Source organism: Furipterus horrens, unplaced genomic scaffold, assembly GCF_987537825.1.
Source record: "Furipterus horrens unplaced genomic scaffold, mFurHor1.1.pri manual_scaffold_5, whole genome shotgun sequence".
Classification (NCBI taxonomy): domain Eukaryota; kingdom Metazoa; phylum Chordata; class Mammalia; order Chiroptera; family Furipteridae; genus Furipterus; species Furipterus horrens.
Genome location: NW_028327175.1, coordinates 188,463,534 through 188,486,635, shown reverse-complemented (window position 1 = coordinate 188,486,635; position 23,102 = coordinate 188,463,534). Strand labels below are relative to the sequence as shown.

General features: G+C 48.4%; 2 protein-coding genes across 2 annotated transcripts in view; both read right to left on the bottom strand.

Moving 5' to 3' along the window:
* The window catches only part of RBM20 (RNA binding motif protein 20), a 180,255-nt gene that overhangs the window by 10,531 nt on the left and 146,622 nt on the right, over positions 1–23,102 (bottom strand). The window contains exons 8-12 of the mRNA XM_090278575.1: positions 13,329–13,408; positions 10,918–11,584; positions 4,623–4,718; positions 2,645–3,305; positions 937–1,071 (exon numbers count right to left, since the gene is read on the bottom strand). Coding sequence (XP_090134701.1) covers positions 937–1,071; positions 2,645–3,305; positions 4,623–4,718; positions 10,918–11,584; positions 13,329–13,408 — 1,639 coding nt within the window. The remainder of the gene's footprint in view (positions 1–936; positions 1,072–2,644; positions 3,306–4,622; positions 4,719–10,917; positions 11,585–13,328; positions 13,409–23,102) is intronic.
* LOC150010634 (dnaJ homolog subfamily C member 7) lies at positions 14,572–16,298 on the bottom strand. The gene has a single exon (XM_090279552.1). It carries the CDS (start codon positions 16,270–16,272, stop codon positions 14,788–14,790), a length of 1,485 nt encoding a protein of 494 aa, XP_090135678.1. The 5' UTR covers positions 16,273–16,298; the 3' UTR covers positions 14,572–14,787.

Sequence of the window (23,102 nt, the reverse complement as noted above, 5' to 3'; positions counted from 1 at the left end):
GAAAACCCACCAGTCTGGTCCAGTACCACATTCCAGTGAGAAAACTAAGGCCCGGGAACCCCCACCCCATTGCTGTGTGTGAGCGCCTGCTATTCCTTTGCCTGGGGCCTGAGCCAACCCCCCTCTCAGCCTCCTCCCCAACCCCTGCATCCGGCCAGCTACTCCCCTGGACAGAGCCCCGGTCTCCATTCTGCCTCTAACTGGGTTGCCTTCCCTGGTCCCGTGAACTCTGACCCTAACCCTAATATCCCACTCCTAAGGCCTCTAAGAAAAGTATCTTTATATCTTTTTTTTTCTCTTCTTTTAGTCAACTTGTTACTAAAAAACTTGAAGTGACTAGGAAAAAAAAGCCCAAAACCAAAAATCATTCCTGGGTCTGACTTGCCTGAGGACAAACAGTCACTGGGTAAGTAGAGAAAGGATGGGGCCGAGGCCCCTCTCTGTTCAGTGCTCCCGGTGTCAGCTATACAGAGTCTGCTCCCAATGCAGTCTACTCAGCCTCATTGCCTCAGGGAAGCTAATCGATCAAAAGAGAAAAAGACAGCGGGGAGGGATGGGGCTAGAAATCAGGGAAGACAGAAGCAGAAGTGGTTCATGTTGATTGACTTTGTGGCGGCCATGGGGCCGCTGCTTCCCTGCCTGCACAAGGGCTGTGTGGTCAGGAACAGAGCACTCCCTGCCAGGGAGAACAGTCCCTCTGAGCTCTGGCTCCCAGGACAGTGCTGTCCAAGGCCTGGCCCGTGATGTATCAGCTCTCCAACGGGAGACTGAAATTGCAAGAGGCTCTAAAGTAGCACCTTGCAAATGTAGGTTATTGCATCAGACACGAAAAACATCAACAAAGTGACTAACAGCCCTGTCAAGCTCGTAGATGTTACTAGGAAACTATCATTCCCGGGGGCTGAGTTCTCAGGAAGGACTGTGCATTTCACCTACCTAGAGGAATGCTAAGTTCACTAAACACATCCTCTGGTTCCCAGCAGGGCAAAGAAAGGGGCTGTTTCAGCTCCACTTCAGTGTATTCTGGTGACTTCACATCCAGAGATTTTACTTCCATGTACCTGGAATTTTCTGCAAAACACAAGCCAAAGCAAAGAGCTAATGAAATACAACATGCTCCCAAGAATCTCTGAAATTCTGTTCCTTGTGCTGTGTGATCAGGACCGGTCCCTTGGACTGCTTAATTACATGGGGCCAGGGCAAGGGCTGCTCATTAGAACCCAAGCGCTATAATTTAAGAGCTTTTTCCATTGCCAAAAGAATGCCACACACAAAGAAACTTGGCAAATCTCTGCATTGGGTCTGTGGGGGGTGGGCTGCTGATGCCTTGGGTGGGGACGATCCACGCCCACTCCCCCCAACTCCATATCACTCCATCTCTGCAGGAGGAAGAATTACTGAAGGACAAAAATTGTGCTGACGTCCACAGGAACACAGAGGCCGGCAGAAAAAGCCATGCCATTCTGTCACCCCAAGTTTGTAGAGCCGTGTTATTAAATATGAACTCCAAATACTGGGTAAGCTAATAAGCCATGAATGCCAGTGCATGTTGAGACTTATACCATGACAGAAAAGGGGTTCAATCAGAGTAAGGTGAACATTTCACTCCTCCTTTATTCTTGCCTGCTCTGGACGCAGCCCAGGCCTCAGCGTTTCTCTAGCAACAAGAAGGCAGCTCGTGACAGAGTTTCCATGGAGACTCAGATCCAGGCAGGTGAAAAACAGCTCAGGTCAGCTTCACATGGAGGAGAGCCCAAGCTTCCGGCTCCCCTCCCAGCTTGTGCCAGCAACAGAGCACTGGGTCAAAAGGCTTATTTTTAAGTCTTCCTCTACAGTTTCTGCCCCTGGCTCCTGCCCTCCCGCCCCCCCATCCCTCTGACTTCAACCTCTGGAATGCTACAGGCTTTCTGTGAAAGGAATATCTGCTTATTTCCACTGGGAGAACATGGAGGGTTACTCCTCCTTCCTGCCCCCAGAGCCCTTGATGGATCTTAGTTTCCACTTGGCAGAGAAGACAGGGCTTAACCTATTTTAGACTCTGTTTTTCATGATGTCATAGTGCCAGGCACAGACACAGCATCCCCTCCAATGGAGGCAGAGGAGGTCCTGGGGCAAGTCTTGTTTCACCATTGGACCCTGGAGAAAGTGGGGTCTGAGGTGGCAAGAAGGGAGACAGGCCACACCCCTTAGTGAGCCCCCCATTCTTCCCTCTGCCTGCTCCTTTCTGGGCCTCCCATCCTCCTGCTCCCTCGATCTGGCCTCACAGAAATAACAGCCTGGGTGGTCCTCTGCCGTGCAGGCATAGGGATGGCTTGCTGCCCCCAGGAACTTAGGCTGATAACTCAAAACTTTTGCTAATTTTAGTTGTCAGAGTCTATCCAGGCTCCCATAAATTCAGAGAAGTCTGTCCTATCTGAGTTTGTTTCTCAGAAAACATGTGATCTCCTATCTGATTTCCTTTGCACCATTTGCCTAAAAGCTCTAACAGTTTAACTAGGCTTTTAAAAGCTCGCTTTCTGCACCAGCTTGAATGCTGGCTGAAAGCTTTCTTATGTTTGTTCTGGCCCGTACGTGCCTGCTCACTTCTCTGGGTGAGCAGTAGTGCCATCAGCCCAACCACACAGGAGAAAAGGGAGGTAGTTACCCTGGGTCGACACTCCTTGACAAGCCTGGCTTTGGAAGTCGGTTTCAGTGGGGGGGCTGGCTTTCTCTTCCAGGGGGCTGCCTTCACAAGCCCCATCTTCAGGAGTCCCCTTGGCCTTGCTGTCATCAGGAAGCGGGCTAGGCTGCCGGGCCCTCTCCTCCGCTGGCTTGGGGGAAGACATTTGCTGGAGTGCAGGGGACAGACGAACATCTGAGCTCTCTGCTCCCTTTGCCTGCTTCTCGTAGCAATCTGAACCCTCCAGTGAGAGGCCTGTCTCGCATTCAGCTGGCTTCTGCTCAGCCTCCAGATTTAGGCCAGGCGTTTCCACGTCCATGTCACTGGGACAGCTCACGGAAGCAGAAGGCACTTCTTTGGGAGTTCTGTGGCTGATTTGCGTAGCCCCGTTCCCTATAGTCTTGACTCCCTGCTTGGTGAAATCCTTGGCCAAATCCAGGTGTAAGGCGGTTGTCCCACAGGGACATATTTCTGGGCACATTTTGTCCTTCTGGTCAATGGGCATGATCTCTTCCAGCTCTGGGATGTCTGGTTCCATGATAAAATCTTCTTCCTCCCCTACCTCGTCCACCGTAACCAGCTCCTCCATGTTCGCGGGGTACCAGCTCTCATCCTCTGCCTCACTTTCACTCTCCCAAGCTTGATCCTGAATAAAAATACAGGATGGAAGTCAGAGGGTGGCTGAGGAGCAGGCCTTCATCTCTAAGCAGAGGGCCCATGCCTTGACCCCAGGGCCCCTCAAATCAGAATGATCCTGAGCAATTTTTAAAATTCTTTATTTATTTACTTTTAGAAAGAGGGGGAGGGATGGAGAAAGAGAGGGAGAGAAGCAGCAATATGTGGTTGCCTCTTGCAAGCCCCTAACTGGGGACCTGGCCTGCAACCCAGGCCTGGGCCCTGACTAAGAATTGAACCAGAGATCCTGAGCATTTTTACTTCTACCTGGGAATGTTTACTGGGTAATTAGCAGCTGTAAACCACTCAAGGCCCACATCACATATTCACCCTGAGGATGAGGCTGAAAACAGCACAGGATTGGGAATAAGCCCTTAATGCTTAATCTACCATGTTTAAAGTGGCACAAAGAATTTCAAACCCTGGGACACAGGAGCTCAGTAAATCGTTTTTGACTGAACAAATAAATGATTAAGTTATAAACTCTAAGTAGATCAAATGGCTGGAGCTATTCCCTTGCATGTAAAGCATCACTAGATGGAACTGCAGCAAAGTCCCCCATAAAAATCCTCCAAGCACCCTCTCCCAGCAAGGGTGCAACTTCCACAGCCTGGTTCGTGGTGGGCCCCTCCTGAAATTTTCCCCTGGTGTCCCCAGCAACCTACACACCCAGCAGCCAGATTTAGGAGATCAGCTTCCCAGCCAGTGATACCCATCTCTCGGCCTGTCCTGACCCATAAGGCATGAAGCTGGCCACATTCCAAGGACATTTCTTTGGGCTGTGGCAGCCCCAGCACTGTCACTGGGTTTTTCATTTTAATTATGTAAAATAATCTTTATGAGCACAAGAGATGTCTTGTTAATCCCAGCGTCTGGGCCTACTGAGGTCAGGGCCCCAGATCGAGTACCCAAAGCACCCCCCCCCTTCCTGCCCCAGCCCCTCCCAAGCAACCTGCCTATTTTGGGAGCCTGGCTATGAAGCCCAAGTCTTTTTTGGGCACATGTTTTCTCTTGTGAGCACAGCCAACTTGCTGGAGAGTACGGCAGAGCCCGGGCATGTCGTCAGGATCTCCCCGTAAGGACCACACAAAGAACCCAGGCAGGGCCGTTCCTCCAGGAAGTGCTGGGGAGGCAGCTCTATTCACAGAGCCAAGGGTGGGGTCTCAAACACATTCCACACAGCAAGCATCCAAGCATCACTGGACAGGACAGGGACTCCTGTAACTTGGTCCCCAAAGGCTTGTTGTACAGACGTGGCTACATTGTTGGCATCTGGGACAAATTTTACCTTCTTTGTTCTTGTGTTTTCTGGATCAGAGGACTCTGTTTCTTTCTCCTGCCTGTCCACTGATGGGGTGTTTCCTTCCATGCCCTCTTTTCCAGCCTTGCCAGAGAAAGAACAGAACAAACTAAATCAGCAGTCAGCAATGGCAGAGAGGAAAAGAACGCCAAGATTCTGAGCATAGCTAACAGTTGTGAGGTGTGTTGCACATACATTTCTTTTATCCTCACAGAACCTCTCAGAGGCAGGTGTCATTGCCCCCTTCCTTTTACAGATGAGGAAACTGAGGCTCAGAGAGGTTAAGTAGCTCATTCGAGGTCACACAGGCAAATGCAGGCCCAGAAATGTCTTAACAGTTGGACTGATCTACCTAGGAGGTCAGAAACCCCCGGTAAACTGGGTACTTTTTGCAGCTGTGAGACCTGTAGACAGTGAGAGTGACTAGAGGGACCCAGGGTGAACTGACCCCGGGGTTAACAATCATCATGGTGACATCTCCCCTGCAGAACACATCCAGGCCCCTTAGGGGTACAAAAGGGTTGTCACACATCAGTGCCCCTCTCGCCTCTCTTGTGCCCCATCTCTGTCCTAGAGCAACTGGCCATCCTTTCCCTCAAATTAAGACCCTCACACTAATGCTCATGTCAGGGAAACTGAACAGTGGAAAGCAAATGTCTGGTTTGAGAATTAGGGTCTCTCGCCAGCCTTTAAAACAGGGGTCAGCAAACTAAAGTTCTTGAGCCAAATCTGACCCGATGTCTCTTTTTGTAGTCTGTGAACAAACAATGCTTTTCACGTTTTTAAATAGTTGCATTTAAAATGATTATGTAAGCACCTACATAATATCCTCAATTTTGCTCCTCGGCCCACATAGCCTAAAATATTTACTATCTGGTGTTCTATAGAAAAAGTTTTGCAACCCGTGTTTCAGTTTTGGGAGGATCTTCTCCCGTGATTTAAATTTTGGCCACCAAATCAATGACTATTTCTGGAGTTCCCAGGGGCAAGGTGCATTTTCTCTCAACATTTTTGGCTGAGGTTGGCTTAAAGTAAGTGTCCTTCTGATTTCTTAAGAGCAGACACACCCCTCCTGAGCTGAGAGGAGCCAACTGGGGCAGGCACTCAGGGCTGACTGGTTTAACCAGTTATTACTGGACAGGGGAAGACAGTAGAAATCCTCAAGTCTTTCTTCTTTTTAGTGTTTGGAGCACAGTATTCCACCAAAATCCCTGCTCAGGTCTTCCCAGCTAACCTAAGGGCACAGCAGCTCCAAGTGCCTTTTTAGCCATGAGAACCCACAGCTGCTACCAATGGGGGACCACTTCCCTTTATTTTTATCTCCCTAAATAAATTATCTATGACCTCTCCTTGTCAAAATAAATAACACTTATCCTTACCAGGCAGTTACTATAGCCACACTCCTAAGTCATCACAGTAAAGAGCCTCTCCAGTTCAAGCTGGGAGACAGAGGCACAGCCTGGCCAGGCCAGAGGTCCCCCACCAGGCAGACCCCTGCTATTCCTCCTGCTGGCACAGATAACAGGTCAGTGCCTTTCAGTGCACCTGTGGCCCTGGGACCACTTGCAGGTGACAGCAGCAGTTTAGGGGAAACAGACAAATGCTACCAATGCACCCCACTGCCTGCACCAGATCATGGGCCAAGATACTAGGTCATAATTGTTGCAAGCAGGCCCTATCACCCCAGGGCTATGGCCACCATAAGCCACTTCCTAACTGGTCTCCCCCTTCTGCTCTGTAGCCTCCTCTCAAGTCTGTTCTCCCCAAGGGAATCAAAATGATTACTCCAAAATGCAAAAGCCATTATATCCTCACGGTGCCTTCTTGCTTAAAAATTTCATTACCCTCCTGTTGCATAGGATAAAAAAAAACCCTTAACCTTCCTCGAGGGCCCAGCATGATGTGACCCCTGTTGAAAAATCAACCTTGCCTCCCACCATTCTAACCCAGTGTTGTTCCAGCAGCACTGGCCTCCAGCCGCTGGGCCTTTGCACATGCTGTTCCCTCTGTCTGCTCGTCTTCCTTTTCACCCAGTAAATACCCACCATTCCTCTAAATCTCAACAGTCATATCCTAAGCTAGGGAAGCTTCTGTTTTGTTACAGGCACTGACATCATGTATGCCTCCATCCCCTCCTTAGCACTTAACACACTCTCATACTCCCTTGAGGAATGATTGAATTAGTAAGTCTTTCCATGAGACCATGAGTTCCAGGAGGTCTGGGGTTATTTCAGCTTCACTCACAACTGAGCCCTAGTGCTGGGTGCCCCATGGATATTAGTCAATACAAGAATGGAAACTGGTAGGAGAGGGTGGAGTGAATACCAAGTTTGCACCTGCCTCCCAGTGTGCTTGGGTCCCTGTGTGGGCTCTGAACTGAGAATAAGTGGTTTTCTACTTCTCCCTCCTATCAACTGTTTATACTGGCAGCTGCCCTCTGGAGCTCTCTGGGCTCCATCTGTCCCATGACATGTTTTGGTCTATACAGTTTCTAAGATGTGGGAAATTTTAACAGCTATCTGGACTTGGTCTTGCTCTAAGAAATGGGAAGCCTGACAGCCAGGCATGCATTCCTGAATGGCAGGCACAGAATGGAGTAGGGCAGTGGCTGGCTGTTCCCAACAGACAGGCACCTGCTCCTTGGTCTGCCATGGTCCCTCCTCTCCACCTGGCTTTCCTTTGACCTGGTCTGTGTCACCTGCCTGGCTTCTCTTCTCTGGCATCTGGGTTTGGAACCCTTGATCCCCCTTCCAGGAAGGTGGTGGAGTGCTTCTTTCCCACATTTCCCAAGTCAGTGACTTCATTTCTTCCCTCCCTCCTACAGTCTTGTGGTCAGGTTGGCTCTTAGGCGTGGGCCTGGCCACCCACAAACGCTGAGCAGCCCTGACACCAGCTTCTCCAGCACGGGCCCTTTCTCCAGAGTTCCCAGGAGGTTTCTAACAAGCACAGATCATTAAAGTCCTACGACAGCATTGTGATCACACCAATTTCACAACCAAGAAAATCGAGGGAGAGAAGAACAGGGTGTGACCTGGTTCTCAGAAGCCAGGCCTTTGCCTCCGGAGTCAAATTCAGTCATTCATTTCTTCAACAAGTACGTACTGAATGCCCATGCTAATCTAGGGACTAGGGACGCAGCAGTGAGCACAGCAGACAAAAATCCCTGCCCTCGTGGAGGTTACACCGGGCGGAGGGATGGACGTTAATAAAATAAATAAAGACATTAGGGAATAGGTTAGAAGGAGATACATGCCACCAAGGAGAGAAAAGCTGGGAAGAGAGAAGTGTGTCGTTGTGATTGTATGTAGTGGCCAGGATAAATGTGGGGAGAATATGACAATGAGTGAGACGAGGAGGTGAGAAGGGACCCATGTGGGCTTGGGGGTGGGGTTCCTAGGCAGGGCCTGATGGTGGGAGGTGCCTGGCATATTGGAAGAAAGGCAAGGACACTGTCCTCAGCCCTGTTGCCTTCATTCCCCAAGTCTAGTCCCTCCTGTCTGTTAGCTGAGCCTGGGCAGTGCTGCGGGAATCTGGGTTGTTCTAAGATCACAATACAGAGTTTGAGATCAGTGAGGAAAGCTCTTTGTTCAGCTGTTATACCACCCAAGAGTGGTGGGCTCCCTGGCTTCAAACCCACAGAACCAATATACTAGGGACCCCAACTAGTCCCTACTGACCTCACTCTAAGGCTATTAGAGACAGAACCAATGAGCAGGATGGAATGGTGGGAAAACCCATGGGGCTTTCTGGGAATCATTTTGCATCAGGGGCCCTCAGGGTGACTGACGACATGTGTCACCTTAAACGGGCAAGGGTTGTGCAAGCATCATGATGAAGGGCGGGTAAACAGCAGGAGAGACACGGTTACCAAAGATTCTCAGAAGCATGGGCAGGAGTGTGGAAGGGCAGCTCCCCATCTGCTGTGGGGACAGATGCCTCCCAACTGGCAGTATGAGCCCTTGCTCTCTGTCCCTCTTGAGTCACTGACCTGTCACTAGCACCTTGGACACCTCTAAGAATAAATAGTTGGCCTCTGTACTTGCAAGTTCCTCCTGTGCAGATTTAACCAACCTCAGATAGAAAATCTCAAAAACTAACGTCACATTGTTACTGACCCGCACTACATAGTTGCATCTTTACTGAACATGTACAGACTTCCTTTTCTTGTCATTACTCCCTAAAGAATACAGCATAACAACTATTTACATAGCATTTACATCGTATTAGGTATTATATAAGTAATATAGAGATGATTTAAAGTATACGGAAGAATGTGTGTATAGGTCATATGAAAATAGTGCACCCTCTCATATAAGGGATTTGAGCATTCTCAGATTTTAGTATCCGCAGGGGTTCCCAGAACCAATCCCCAGGGATATTGAGGGAGGATTGTACGCTCATCTTCAAAACATCCACTCATTCATAAGTCCTCAGGATCCAGTCCAAGTCCTCAGCGAGGTACCGGGGTCTTTCACGCCTCCCCTTACCCATTCCCTATTCTCATCTCCTGACGTTCCTCTTGCTAGGCCAGTCAGAAAAAGACTGGCATGCTTTGAGATGGGCAAAAAGATCCATGGGTGTCCTTTCAATGGAACACTGGGCAGTCTACCAGCATACCCTTCAGGGTATCTGGTTCTACAGGAGTCTGTACCTAACTTGAACTGAGCTGTTTTACAATGCTGTAAATTGCAGATAACTGATAGTCGTGCAAATAATTCTTGTCCCTAGAGATGCGAAGGAATTTTATCTGGAGAAGCTGCAATTTTATCTGGTCCCAGGTTCCCTATGAAAGAGGTCAGTTTTGCTTCTGTTGGCAAATTCGTGCCCATGTTCCTGATTGCCTCTACATGTTGCCTGATTTTTAGATTTTCCTTTGAACTGGCTTTTACATCTCATGGTTCCCTCATTCATTAATGAGTTCAATAGCATTTTTGACATGCATCCATTTTATGTTTGCACGAAAGGCAAGATTTTACTTCTGAAAAACACAATCCCTTAATAAAGATGCAGATATACGGAGTATCTCCAGGTTCTTCAAGCCAGTCTTTCTTTCTCACCTTTGCCCTTGCTGCTTCCCAACCTGGTTTTTCCCCACTTTCAATGCTCGGCGCAATGTCTCCTCCGCTGTGCAGAGTCACCTGCGCACAGAGCAGTCCATCCATGCCCCCACTCCAGTACGGGCTCCCCTGGATGTGAATTGTTTCTGTTAGTCTGCTTCCACCCTTACACCTTGGTCTCTGCCATAACACAGACTGTGCCCTATTCCCCTCTAGACCTCCCTGTGCTGAGCACACTGCCTGGCAAAGTGGCCTGCTAAAATACTGGCCAAAAGTGTGACTCTTCAGTGTTCATGGAGCAGAGAATTGGGCTCCTTATTTTGACTTGATATTGTCACCAACTCCTGAGTCAGACTAGGAGATAGACCTGTAGGATTTTAAAAACTGTGTTCTCTGTGTAGATGCCCTAACCGCCACTGTTTCACTCCAGCTTAAACACAGGTGGTTCTGGCAAGAAGGACTATGTAAGCCAAGTTAGAATATAAACCTTGTACATACCCAGAGTTTTCCTGGTGACCCACTGTGTGAACTGAAGTCACATAGCAGGTTATAAGCCCTTCCAGATGCTTCAAGGACAAATGTCAGCCAACCGCTGAGCATTTTTATTACAGTGCAGGTAAAACACCGTGGATAATGTCTAGAGAAACACACCAAGCCCTGGGCACTCAGTGTAATTTAGTGGGTGGTAGCTGCTTCTCCTTTACCACCTCCCATCGAAGTCCCAGGATTGGTAGATGCTTTTGGCAGAACAGAAGACAGAGCAGACCAAAGATCTAATCTCCCTTGGCTGAGTCCGGAGGTGCAAACACCTCAAAGCACTCCACCCTAGACAAACAGGAACACAGGAGACCTTTGTATCATGTGCGTCCCTAACTTCTAGCAAAGACAGCAGGGTGCTATGACATTTGGAACCAGCTCACCTAGACGTAGTTCCAGCTCTGCCATTTCCTGGCTATATGTCCTTGGGTAACTAACTGAAGTTCTCTGTGTCTCTGTTTCCTCATCTATACTAATAATAACATTAGTGATATTATTATCATACCTCATAGGGTTGCGGTGAGCATTAAATGACTTGATTGAGAAAAAGTATTTGACACAGTGCCTGGCACAGAGTAAACATTCAATAACAGTTTCATTCATTCGATAAATGTTCATCATCATCCTATTAACATAATTACGCTTTGCGACCTGCCTCTCCTTCCCTGGGGAGGAGACTAAGTCATTACCTCATTCTCTGCCATTCTTTCTTTTCTATCATCGGCTCCTTCTTGGTCTTTGTCAGGTCTCTTGGTTCTGTTTTTCTCACTCTGCTTAGACTTGGTGTTCTCAGGGGCCCTGGTGACCTTTGGCTCCAACCCATCTTCCTTGCCCACATTGTCATGGTAGGGGTATCTGCTTTCCCGCAGCCTGGCCTCGTCTTTCCTCTTGGACCTCCCGGTGGCATCCTGCTGCGGCTTTAGATACTTGTCCAATTTGCCTTTGGGCTCTTTCCGGTAGTAGCCATCTTCTCGACTTTTGTAGCCTGATGCAGAGTGGAGAGGGTTGGGGGACCCAGACCTCGGGTGCTTTTCTCGGTGGCCCCTCCCTCCTTCCAGTCGCTCCTCTAACTCGGCTTTGTCAAGTTGCCTAGGGTAGTGTTTGCGATCATGTGCCCACGCATCTGTCCTGTCCCTCTTGTCCTCCCCATTCTCCCTCCAGGAGGCCGGGTCTCTATCTTCCTCCCTCCTGGTGTAGGGAGAGTGCTCCCAGGAGTCCCGGCCATTGCCCCAGTCAACCCTTGAGGGGCCCAGAGGGCTGTGGGAAGAGCTGCAGGAGGTGAAGCTCGGAGTGTGGGACCTCGGGGACAGTGACCGACTCACGGGACTGCGAGACCGGGGCCTTTCGGGGCCATATCTGTGAAGAAGCAAAGGAGCGGGCTTTAGAATCTGCACCTCCCCAGCCCCACGCCCAGATATCCCCAGTCTCTCCGTAGAAGCAGTGCACGTAACCCCATCCGGCCAGACACTCTTCCCCGCAGCTGTGTGGGCCGCACAGCAAGCAGCCCAGGAGAAAGCTTTCCTACCTCCTGGCTTCTAGGAGCAGGGGTTTTCCCTAAGCATAGCCCTGGTTGCTCTGCCCCTTTCCTCACCCAGCTCCTGGAACTGGAATGAAGGACTGGGCTGCTCTGGCTCAGCCCTGCCTTTCCTCCTCTCGGAAGTGAGCTCAGCTCTCCTGGGGGTGTGCAGCTGGGGGTGTGGGCAAGGTGGCCCTGCTCCAGCCTGGTGGGCAAGGCCGCCTAAGCCCTCAGGTTCGGTGAGCCAGCCTCTTGGCTATAAGACTAGAGCCACTCCCCCACCTCTGCCTCTATCAGCATAAAGGCAACCCTTGGCCTCCAGTGTCCTTATTTCTTTTTCTCTTAATTTGTTCAGATCCTGAGCATGGAAGAGGGATGCTAATTGCTCCGGGGAGGGGGTAGAAGGAGGAAGGGAAGGCCTGTTCAGAGACTCCAAAAACAAAGAACTAGAAAGGCATTTTGGGTTGAAGAGACCTTAGAGAACTGGTCTGGCAGTTTTTCAGGTGAAGAAACTAAAACCCAGAAAAGAACCCCAAAGACCTGCTTAAAGTTCTGAGCAAGATCTACTAGGTCACCCCCACCCCCACCCCAACCTCCCACCACAGAACTGCAGGAGGCACAGTATGGTCTTACACATGTTTTTGTAAGAAAACAAAATAATCATGGTTTAAAAAAAAACAAGCAAAGAAACAAAAATCTTAAATTTAAACAGCTACATACAAAAATACACACACGTGCACATACATGCAATGACGGTTGTTTGGTTATTTAGCAGGTAAACTGAGTTACATCCTCGATATGCTAAAAGGATGGGCAATTTTCATTTGGTTTCCAAGTCCAGGAAAACCATGCAGCCCTCACTGACCAGGGGACATGAAGATGTGACTCCCTGGGACCAGGTGGCCTTGACCATCACCAGGAAGCAGCCAGGCTCAGCCTCTTCCAGTGATGTCAGAGTGCCAACTGTGGCAACCCTGGGTAAGAGTCACCAGACATACAGGCCAGGGGCCCGCTCCTGCTGTCCTCCACCTTGGCTCTCCACAGGGACTGTCTTTGTAGGGTAGTGACAGTGGCAAACCTCTAGCCACAGCTGGCGTGGGCACAACTTCAGTTGGAAAACTAAATGCATTCAATGTTCGCAGCAACTGATCAAGTAACTACTTTTGGGGGAGCATTTCCATTCCTGTTCCTACACCTGCATTTTGGCGATGAAAAACCAAGAGCTGGCTCTAAATAGAACACACACACACACACACACACACACACACACTTTCAGGCTGTTTTAGACTTGTCCCTAAGAGCCAATTATTAACAGATTCCCTCCTATATTCCTTTCTAATAAAGGAGGAGCAGCTGAGAGGTAGCTTAGCATCATGCATTTTCCTGAGGTTTAACCTAAGCAGTTGCACTTCTGACTGGACTACTGTTTCATCAGCACATGGAAAGGTAGGACCCAGGAAGGTTGATGGACAGGGCAGGGGCAAGGGCAGGGCATGGCATCACTCAAATACCCTTCAGAATGAGGAACAGGAGAATGTTTCAACTGCCCGGTATATGCCCTGAGATCTGGAATGGGGGCCTCACCTGTCTGCTTCCCGGAACATGTCCCTCTCCCTCTGGGAATGAATGTCCTGGATGATGGCCGCCACGTTTTTCCCAGGTTTCTAGACAAAGTGAGAGAGGTCACCATCAGACCAGAGACAGCCTTGCAAACACCAGAGGGAAGCAGCTAGGACTTGGTTTCATCGTCCAGTCCACCAATGGAGAAACAGTGCCTTTTTAGGGGAAGAAGAAAGTGTAACCCAGGGGATGAGGAGTACAAGCATAATGCTGGGCAGAAGTGCGCTGAGTCGTCCAGGGGACGTGACATCCATTTAGCTGGGGAAGGAAGGAGCCTGGCATTCACCATGCACGTGCTGGGAAAAAATAGCATTTGCTAACACCTGCCTCTCACCTTTTCCTGAATAAAAGAGAATATCTGAGATGTAAAAGGAAGAAAGGGGAAAAGGAGAGAGAGAGAGATAGCAAGGAAAGAAGGAGGGCAGGTAGGCATTATAACATGGAGAGACCTGAAGATCATTGAATGCAGCCTCTACATTTTACACATGTGAAACCTGAGACCCGGAGGGATTAGGCAGAGTTCTGCCATGCACCACTCTGGGGTCCCCAGCCACACTCTGTCCCATGTAGACGGTGACTTCTGGAGTTGTGCTAGGTTAAGGAACACACTAAATTCATAGAGGTAGTCAGAGAATCAGGACAATAGGCATTTCAATGGCCAGATCCTTTCCCCGATGCACGCAACACCTTACTCCAGTGTGTTCCCCACAGGGTTCATCTGTCACTCAAGGTGAATCTGAGGGGTGGGTGGGCAGCGCAGGCTGTGAGTCATGGTTCACAGTGGAGCCTACCAGGCACCCGAAGGCCCCACCCACCCTAGAAGTCACAATTTGGTAAGTGTGCCAGATCAGAATTAATCCCAGTTCTCAAATCCCAACCAAAGCCCGTTGCCGAACCCAGAATGGGAAATGTTAACAAAACAATAAGAAATACACAACTAAAAAATGAAACTAATGGGCACAAATGAAAGGCAAGAGCATCTTCCAAAACAGAACACAGAATCCATCCATTCCATTAAAATGTACAGAGCAGAGTGAATTTTATACTGTGTAAGTACATCTCAACAAACCCAAAAAACCCTTGGTCTGTAACATCAACCTTTGACAAAGAATTTTATTAAGAAATTTCTTCAATGACTGTTTTTTTTTTTTTTTTTCTCTTAAGTTTTTTTTTTTTTTTTAATAAAGTTAAACGGTAAAACAAAAATTCACAAGCTGCTTCCCTGGCCACCCCCCGCCTCCCTCCCCTACCCGCAGTCTTCCGCGCTGGCTCCCTTTCCTTCACCCCACTCACAGACACAGGGCATCCAACTGAGAAAACGAAACTGCTCTAAGTACATGGAGACATGATAGAGGAGGTGATTGTGTCCACATTCAAGATTAAATTGAGCAACTCTGCATTTTCTGGGTTCTGGATGATTTCATTAGCCAAATTGAAAAAAGAAATTCCCTGGACCAGATGCTTCAAAGCTGAAGCCCCCAGGACCACCGAAGAATGCCTTGAAGATATTGTTTGCATCAAAGTCACCCATATTCATGCCCTCCTCATCCAGGTCCTGTCCACTATCATAGCGAGTCTTTTTCTTGGGATCAGACAGGATGGTAAAAGCTTCTCCGACTTCCTTGAACTTTTTCTCCTCCTCCTTCTGAACTTCAGCACTGGCTCCACTGTGCCGATCTGGATGGTGCATCAAGGCCCGTTTCCGATAAGCTTTCTTGATCTCGTCCTCAGAGGCATTCTTGTCCACTCCCAAAATCTTGTAGTAATCTTTCCTCTTACTCTTTTTCAGCTCCAGCTGTGCATTTTTAAGGAGTTGTTTGTGTTCTTTTGTTTTCTCCGTCTGATACACTTTTTCATAGTCCCGCACTGCTTCTTCATACTGTTCTGTGTCCATGTAACACTGAGCTCTTCTCAAGTAGGCTTTTATATAAGTGTCATCGAGCTTCACTGCATTTGTGCAGTCTTCTATTGCATCATCTAGTTTCCTAAGCTTGGAATTAACCGTACCCCTATTACAGTAGAGTTTAGCATTTGTTTTTATATTGTTGGGGTCTATTCCCAGGGCTTCTGTGTACAGTTCATATGCTAGCTTGTAATTTCCTTCTTTAAAGGCTTTATTCCCGTCTTCTTTCTTTGCTTTCAGTGCTTTGGCATTTCTGCAAGCAACACAGGCCTTCTCATGATCAGGAGCCATCCTGAGAGCCTGAACAAAAAACTGAACCGCCTTCTCAATACAATCTTCATAATAAAGGCAAAGACCTCGTACGTACAGAGCATCCGCATTGGTGGAATCCATTCGTAAAATGTCACTGGCCACAGATTGTGCTTCTGGATAACGACCCAGCATTGCTAAACATTCTGCTTTGAGGATTTTGAAGCGATGGCAAGCAGGGGCAAATTCTAGGGCACGATCCATGCAGAAAACCACCTTCCGAAAATCCCGCTTCTCAAAATCCGTTTCTGCTATTTTCTCATATTCTATGACTGCATTAGCATTCTTGAACTCCTGTTGTGCCTGAGCATTTTTGTGATCCAATTCTAGCGCTCTCTGGAAACTGCGACATGCTGCCATGGCATTCCCTAAAGACAGGTGGCATTTGCCCTCTCGTAGATGTCCCCGGACAAAAGTGTCATCCAATCTCACAGACTGCTGTGCATCTGCAAGAGCTTCTCGGAACCTTCCGAGCATCATCAACGTGGCTGCTCGATTCCCATAGTAGCTAGCATTTTTAGGACACATATCTATGGCTTTTGTGTAATAGTTATAAGCTTCATTGTAATCTTTCTTGGCATAGTATGCATTTCCTTGTTCTTTGAAAGATTCTGCTTTCCTCTTCGCTCCTTCATCGTCGAGCAGCTCTGGCTCGGTCGCCGCCATTACCACATCGCACTCCGCGGTAGCCGCCATCTTACCGCCGAGACCAGAGAGCCGGGTGGGAGTCAATGACTGTTTTTATCCTGGATTATATATCGTCGTCGGCAGCCGTCCGTCTCGAGAGACGATGGTGTAGCTTCTTAAGAGTCTATCTGCACCGCTGAGAATGGCTGTGCAGTCCGACTCGGGAGTGACACGGTATCTGTCTCCTCCAGTGTCGAATCGACATCTTGCGATGACGCTGGAGTGTCCTCTCCAGTGAAGCTGAAGCTACAGAGCCTGGGCAGGGTGATATGGAGGGTCTGCTGTTGCCCATGCAGCAGACCCCCCCTCTCTTCGCAGCTGAAGGGCCCAAGGGAAAGACGGAGTCAATACAGCTTGGCTTCAGGTGCGCCGCAGGAGTTGCCGGTGTTGACTACAACGTCAAACCGCCTTAGGGACTCCGGCTCCGGATTTTCTGTCGGGGTTTACTCCCTTAGCCTTTCCCCTGAAGAGGTATGCCGCAAGGCAGCGGAGGTTTTTTGGAGTCAGAGTTTTCCTTCTCTGATGTACCCTGACTGGAAGATCGAACCAGCGACACTTAGCTCGCAGGCCGACGCTCAATCCACTGAGCTAAACCAGCCAGGGCATCTGGATTATATATATATATATATATAATATATATATATATATATATATATTATATATATATACTTTTTTTTTTTTACAGAGAATTGTGAAATCTTAGAGCTATCCGAATGTTAGGTACCATCACTTATCTCATTTTACAGATGGGAAAATCAGGGCCAGATTCATGCAGTGAACTCTGTGATCAGCAGGACTAGAATTCTCTACCCTCTGAGTGCACGGCTGCGTGTCAGTGTTATCGCTGAGATGGAGGATTGGGCTGAGAAAACACAAGTCAAGGAGAGAATAAAAAAGAAATTGCCTGTGGTTTCACAGAGAGAGGTCCGAGCTGGGACATAGGAAAGGGATACAAAATATGCAAAACAGTGAGGGATCTCTGGCGTGCTGGAAATACAAAAGGAGAGAATGACAAAGAGAAGGCAGTGATCCCTTCCCCTGAGGTTGTGAAGGAGGAAGGCAGGAAGCCCGTACACCCCTGCTCAAGAAAAGGACCAGGCACTTAGCACTGAACAGGATATCCACCTGGAAAAAAAAAAAGCCTCAAAGTTTTGGCAAATGGTCACTTTTGTGTGATCATTGCTATAAAGTTTGACCCTCAATGAGCATAGGAAAGTGTCACCTATAGGTCACCAAACCGCCCAGGGCTTGCACTGTCAGCTACCACCTCATCGGCTTAACCTGGACCACAAGCAGAGACCCAAGGTCCAGCAAGAGCAGAAACTGAAGCTGTGGGTCAGTGCCAAGCATGCCTCCTTCTCCCTCACAACTAAGATCACCTGTCCTTCTACCAGGCTCATCTGTCACCACCTGAATGAGAAGGTTCATCTGGAGGTAATCCTCCTAACTGGGTCTTCTTGTTGCCTGCCCACCTGAGGACACAAAATGGAATCGGCCCACTGCATCATCACAGGAGGGGCCAGCTGGGGTGGCTGGTCCCCAGAAGACCGGTGGCAACCCTGCCTCCGCAGAAGCCAACACTTGAGTGAATGGAGCTTGGGGAAGCTAGCAGGAGTCATCATGACCAAGTGCAGGGGATGTAACGGATCAGCTGTCACCGGGGAGGCCACATCCTGGGTCCCAAATCCATGGCTCACACTCCCAAGCTGGAAGGGCAAAGGCTAAAGAGCACGCCCCTCAAACTGGGTAAGGAACCATGGCCACTTTTCAGAACCTATACATCTTGCATTCCCTGAGGGGGTTGGATGTGGGGCATTCTGTAGCAAAAAGAGTCTCCAAGGTCCCCAACACTTTTCTTCTGATCTCCTGCAACCTCAAATCCTAGGCATTGTTCCTTCCAGCCCAGACGCAGGAAAGCCTGGGATGAGAGAAGGGTTGTGCCCTTCACCTCTGGGGTGCCACCTGATGAGGGGCAGAGCCAGCCAAACAGGCACCAAGATGAAAACATCTTCTAGTGGCCCATGGAGTCCCCCAGCAATCAAAGAGATGCACCTAGAGTTCTTTGGGGACTGGAAGAGCCTCCTCTTGGCTTAAATATTTCCCTGCCCTTGTTTTCCCAACTACAGGACATCCTCCTGAGGCAAGTTTCACCCCAGTGCCCTCAGAGGTTACTTCTAGTCAGGTCCCACGTTCCCAGCGAGGCAGGGCACTGGGTCATTGGTCTCCACACAGCTAGCACGAGCACAGAGCCTCACATGCAGCAGGTGCTCCACAATAACTATTCCGAGATGAGTGGTTGGAGAGATGGGGGGGGGGGGGGGGCTGCAGAGAAAGAACAGGACGATCTGCAAAGACTATATTCCAGGGCTGCTGGTCACTGGCATTGTGACGCTCCCCACGGATCGGAGGTCAGTAGCTCTGTTTTCAGTGATGATTTCACATTGTTGGCATTCTTTGGCCCAAATATCTGAGAAAGGGACAGAAGTGGCCAAAGACTTTCGAATGACAGAATCAATTTCTCACAGCCCTAAGGAAATCCTCAATCTTCCTCTTCCGACCTGGCCTCATCCTCCTGTGGTTAAAGGTGTAAAGGGGGCAAGTAAATCAAGCTGTAATCACTGCAGAAAAGTGAAAATGGGAGAGAATGAAGCAGGTCTACCTTGATGTTCTGGATTCCTTTTTATTGCAGAACATTTCAAATATACAAAAAAGTAGAGAGAATGGTATACTGAACCCCCATGAATCCATTTCCATCATCAACAATTATGGCCAATCTTGTTTCATCTATACTCCCCCTTCCCCCCGCCCACCACCAAAGTATTTTGAAGCAAATTGCAGACCTATTATCTTTTTCGTCCATTCTGTGATGACATGGATGTGGCTCAACAACTCCACAGGGGACTATCCACAGTGCTCACAGTCAACACATTTTGCTGCATTTAAGACAAGGGTGAGATGCCAAGCCCCATGTGGTCGTAGGGTAAGTGTTGGCACACTCAGAGGGAGGCACCAAGCCTTGAGAATCTCCACCCAGGAAGAGCAGCCCCAGCTCTGCCTCCAGCTGGCTGGGTCATCAGGGGTCAAGGCTTGCTGTCTTGAGGTAAGTGAGAGACGCACTTACCTCATCTGTAAAGGTGAGATAATGAGGCCCATCTGGCAGCCACCCAGAGTCTCAGGGCATGGCAGGCAGTGCTGACAAAAGCCACTAGTGCTGGACCAACATAAAAGGAGCTTCTAGAGGGTCTTGTGCCCTCTGACCCCTTCCTGGCTGTTTCACATGCCTCAAGTGTCCTGGGAAGATGCTGAAACCTTCCAGATGAGCCCTGAGCTTGTCAGAGCCACCCTGTCACAGCAGCCCCATTTGTTTTCAGCATCACTCTTTTCCCACCTGATTCCTTCCGCCTGGGAGCCACCTCTCTGTTGGGGTCATTTGTTTTACTCTTCAAGGCCCTACTCAGTAATCTCTCCCTTGTTGACACAACCAAGACACACTGCCTTTTGCCACTGCACTTCTAGAAGCTTCTGTACTTATGGACTCATGCTTAAATCTTGTATAATTTTGTACAAGAATCGCTTGTCTCTCCAGTAAGAGAACAAATTCTCCCTGTGTGAAGACCATGTCTCATATTCATCATAGCTGTCAGCACTGCGTCTTACATGAAGGAGACCCTCGGTCATCATTTGCTGATTTTATCTTCCTGAGAGTATCATGCACCAGTCACAAGACTGTGGCCCAGGGCCAGAGACCTTCTCTGTGGCTAGGAGGCTGGCAAGGCCAATGGCCCCCAAACCACCTAAGAGCCTCAATCCCACCACAAACCTACATAAGGGGACTCTCTGGGCAAGAGGACCTAAAAACTGCTCTGACAATTCTCTGATTCAGTGACTAGGAGACACTGGTTTTAATTATTCCAAGTTCCCTTCCACATGTAATGTCTTCTCATTCTGGGAAAGTCTACAGAACAAACCAAAGAATAATTCAATCTTCTTGTCCATGTCTGTAGGAAGAAAAATATTCCCTTTTTGTTGTTCCTAAAGATTTTCTCTGTTTCATTTATTCCATGCACTTGTGGGATACCTGTCACGTGACAGGTTCTGCCCCCAAATGCCCTGAGGACTAGAACCTCCACCATAAAAAGTGTTTTGGGAGACAGGGTTATGGTGTGAGGAAATATTCAAGACAAGAGATGAAAAGGACCTTAAGATCTCTACTTTGTCCCCCTCTACTTTGCCTGGTGAGCAAAAGGTTAAGTTAGAGGAAAAAGACCAATCAGAATGTCCCCCACCTCTGCAAGCCCTGGTGTAACCTCATGTGGTGGCTCCTTTCACCCAGACACACATAAGGATATAGTGTTTTGCTGTCTACCTCCCCAGTACCCTTTTCCCTTTCTCTACCCCTGCTTCAAGGATGCAGCAGGTGACACAGACCTCGCCAATCATTGCACAGCCATCCCCTGGCCATAGAGATTGGATCAGGAAAGGACATGTATCCTAAGCAAGCCCGAGGATCACAGTAACTCTCAGGACTTCTGTGGGAGCTACTAGGAAAAACTCCAGCTCGCTCTTGTTGAAGGAAATGGGAGGATGAGAAGCCAGAGCTGCTAGAGTCAATGAAGCCATCACGCCACCTAGAGGAGAGAGCCTGGGGCTGCCATGGGCCATCCAGAGGAGACCCCAAAACGAAGCCAAGGGAGAGAGAGCAGAGTGGAGAGAGGCCAAGTCCTAACACTATCACGTGGGCCCTGACTCCAGCCATACCCGCAGCCAGGGCTACTCCTGCACTTCTCATTCACGTGAGCCAGTAAATTCCTCTTTTAAAAAATTTATTTATTTATTTTTACTTTAGTCAATATGCTTGGTTCATTGAGACAAATTTGTGTTCCTTACAGAGAAAATCCTAGCTGATGTCAACTTCGGGACTGTAATGCATACATTGCTATGTAGCTGAAACATGCTTGGAGATGCTTTCCCATAGATGCAGTGTGACAGCTTTGGGGAGTGAAAAACCCTTACAAACGGTCAGAAGGCAACATGTTCTAGACCCTTGCGGCTCCAAGCATCCTCTGAAGACCAGCTGCATCGGCATCCGGGAGCTTGTTAGAAATGCAGAATCATAGCCCTGCCTCAGACCTACCGAACAGAAATTTTAACAAGATCCGTATTAAAGGTGGAGAAGCTCTGTTAGAATACTACCTCTGCTGCTTACTGGCTGGGTGACTTCAGCAAATTACCTGAGTTCTCTCTGATTTTTCATGTGGACAATGGCGATCGTAATAACACAATAGAGAGATGCAGATATAGTTGCAAAATCAAAACAGTCCTAGGTTTTCATCATGGCTCTTCCAGTAACTATGATCTTGGACCAGTTACCGAAATTCTATGAGCCTCGGTTTCCTCACCTGTAAAACCAAGGTTAACAATACCTGTCTGACAAAACCGACGTCAGGATTACAGGAGATAATGTACTTATGTAAAGTGCTTGGCACATTGCTTGATCCAGAGTGCCAGGACTCAATCAAAGCTACATACACTTGCTATTATTGTTGTACTGTTCCAATTACTGTTATTATCCACCCTACCCACCTCACAGGAGGGGGATACTGTGAGACTCAAAGAGACAATGTATGAAAAAATAGCTTATAACCAAAGAACTCAGGGTACAGTCCTTTACTGATCGGGAAACGGAGGCTCACAGAGGTGAAGCAACTTGTCTAAGCTCATCAAAGCAGAAAGGGTTAGAGCCTCGGATGGCACCTCAACTCTCCAATCCAGCATGGTTCACAGGGTGTGGGTAGTGTTGTGTTTGCCTGTTCTCCCTCCTACCAGACTGTGAGCTCCACAGGCTTCCCGCCTCCATATCCACGGTGCTGGCCCACTTGTTATCCACAGTGGGCACAACATTTGCTGAATGCAAGTCTGGACCATATGACCTCTTTAACCCGTGGTTTATGTCCCACCCTAAACGACCTCCCCTGGTAAGGTACTGCAGTGCCTCAGTACCTTAATTTAGGAGGCTGAGTACAGCTATTAATCTTAATTAGAAATTACAGCAACACTCTATTTGGAGACCAAAACTCCACTGGGAATTTAGTACACAAATTCAATGTCAGCCCCCGGGGAGAATCCAGGAGAGTAGGAACTCTGGCTGGGTGGAGATGGGGTGGGCTCCTTCACTTGTCTGAGAAAAGTCACATGCTTTCATTAGTCAGAAAAAAAAAAAAAAAGCCAGGTTCTGCCAGAACTGTTGGCAAAGGAACTTGAGCAAGACTGCAAGCAAAGCAGGATCATGGCTTTGGCAACTGGTTGACATACACCTGATCTACATATGCAGACTTGTCAGAATGCTAGTCCCAGCCAGCAACAGCCACTCAGCCTTGTCTTCTGACTTCAACCTTGAAGACAGATTGAGGGCTCTGGGTCTTAAATAAAATGGACCTCAAGTAAATGTGGAATGAGCTGAAGTGACCTGGAAAATCCCTATTACATGGGACAGTAGAAGGCACAAAATAAGAAGGTAGATTTAAACACAAATCTAGCATTAATTACAATAAACCCAAACGGGTTAAGTGCTCTAGTTAAGTGGACTCCTATAGACCATTAAGAAGAAACATCTAAAAGAAAAGCAGGGGCAAATGCCTTGGAAAAAATCTTTCTACCAGAGCAGATAAAAATAGAATAGCCAATAAGCATATAAAAGAGTCCTCAACCTCAATCAATAATCAGGAAAATAAAAAATAAAACCATGATAAACCATTACACTCTTCCCAAACAGGCAAAAATTAAAAAGTCAGACAAGACAAAATATCAGCAAGAATGGGGACCATTGAACACTCTCAGAT

Bases quoted from the DNA above. Each gene is read 5' to 3' on its own strand.
- LOC150010634 (XM_090279552.1), bottom strand. From the start codon at position 16,272: ATGGCGGCTACCGCGGAGTGCGATGTGGTAATGGCGGCGACCGAGCCA.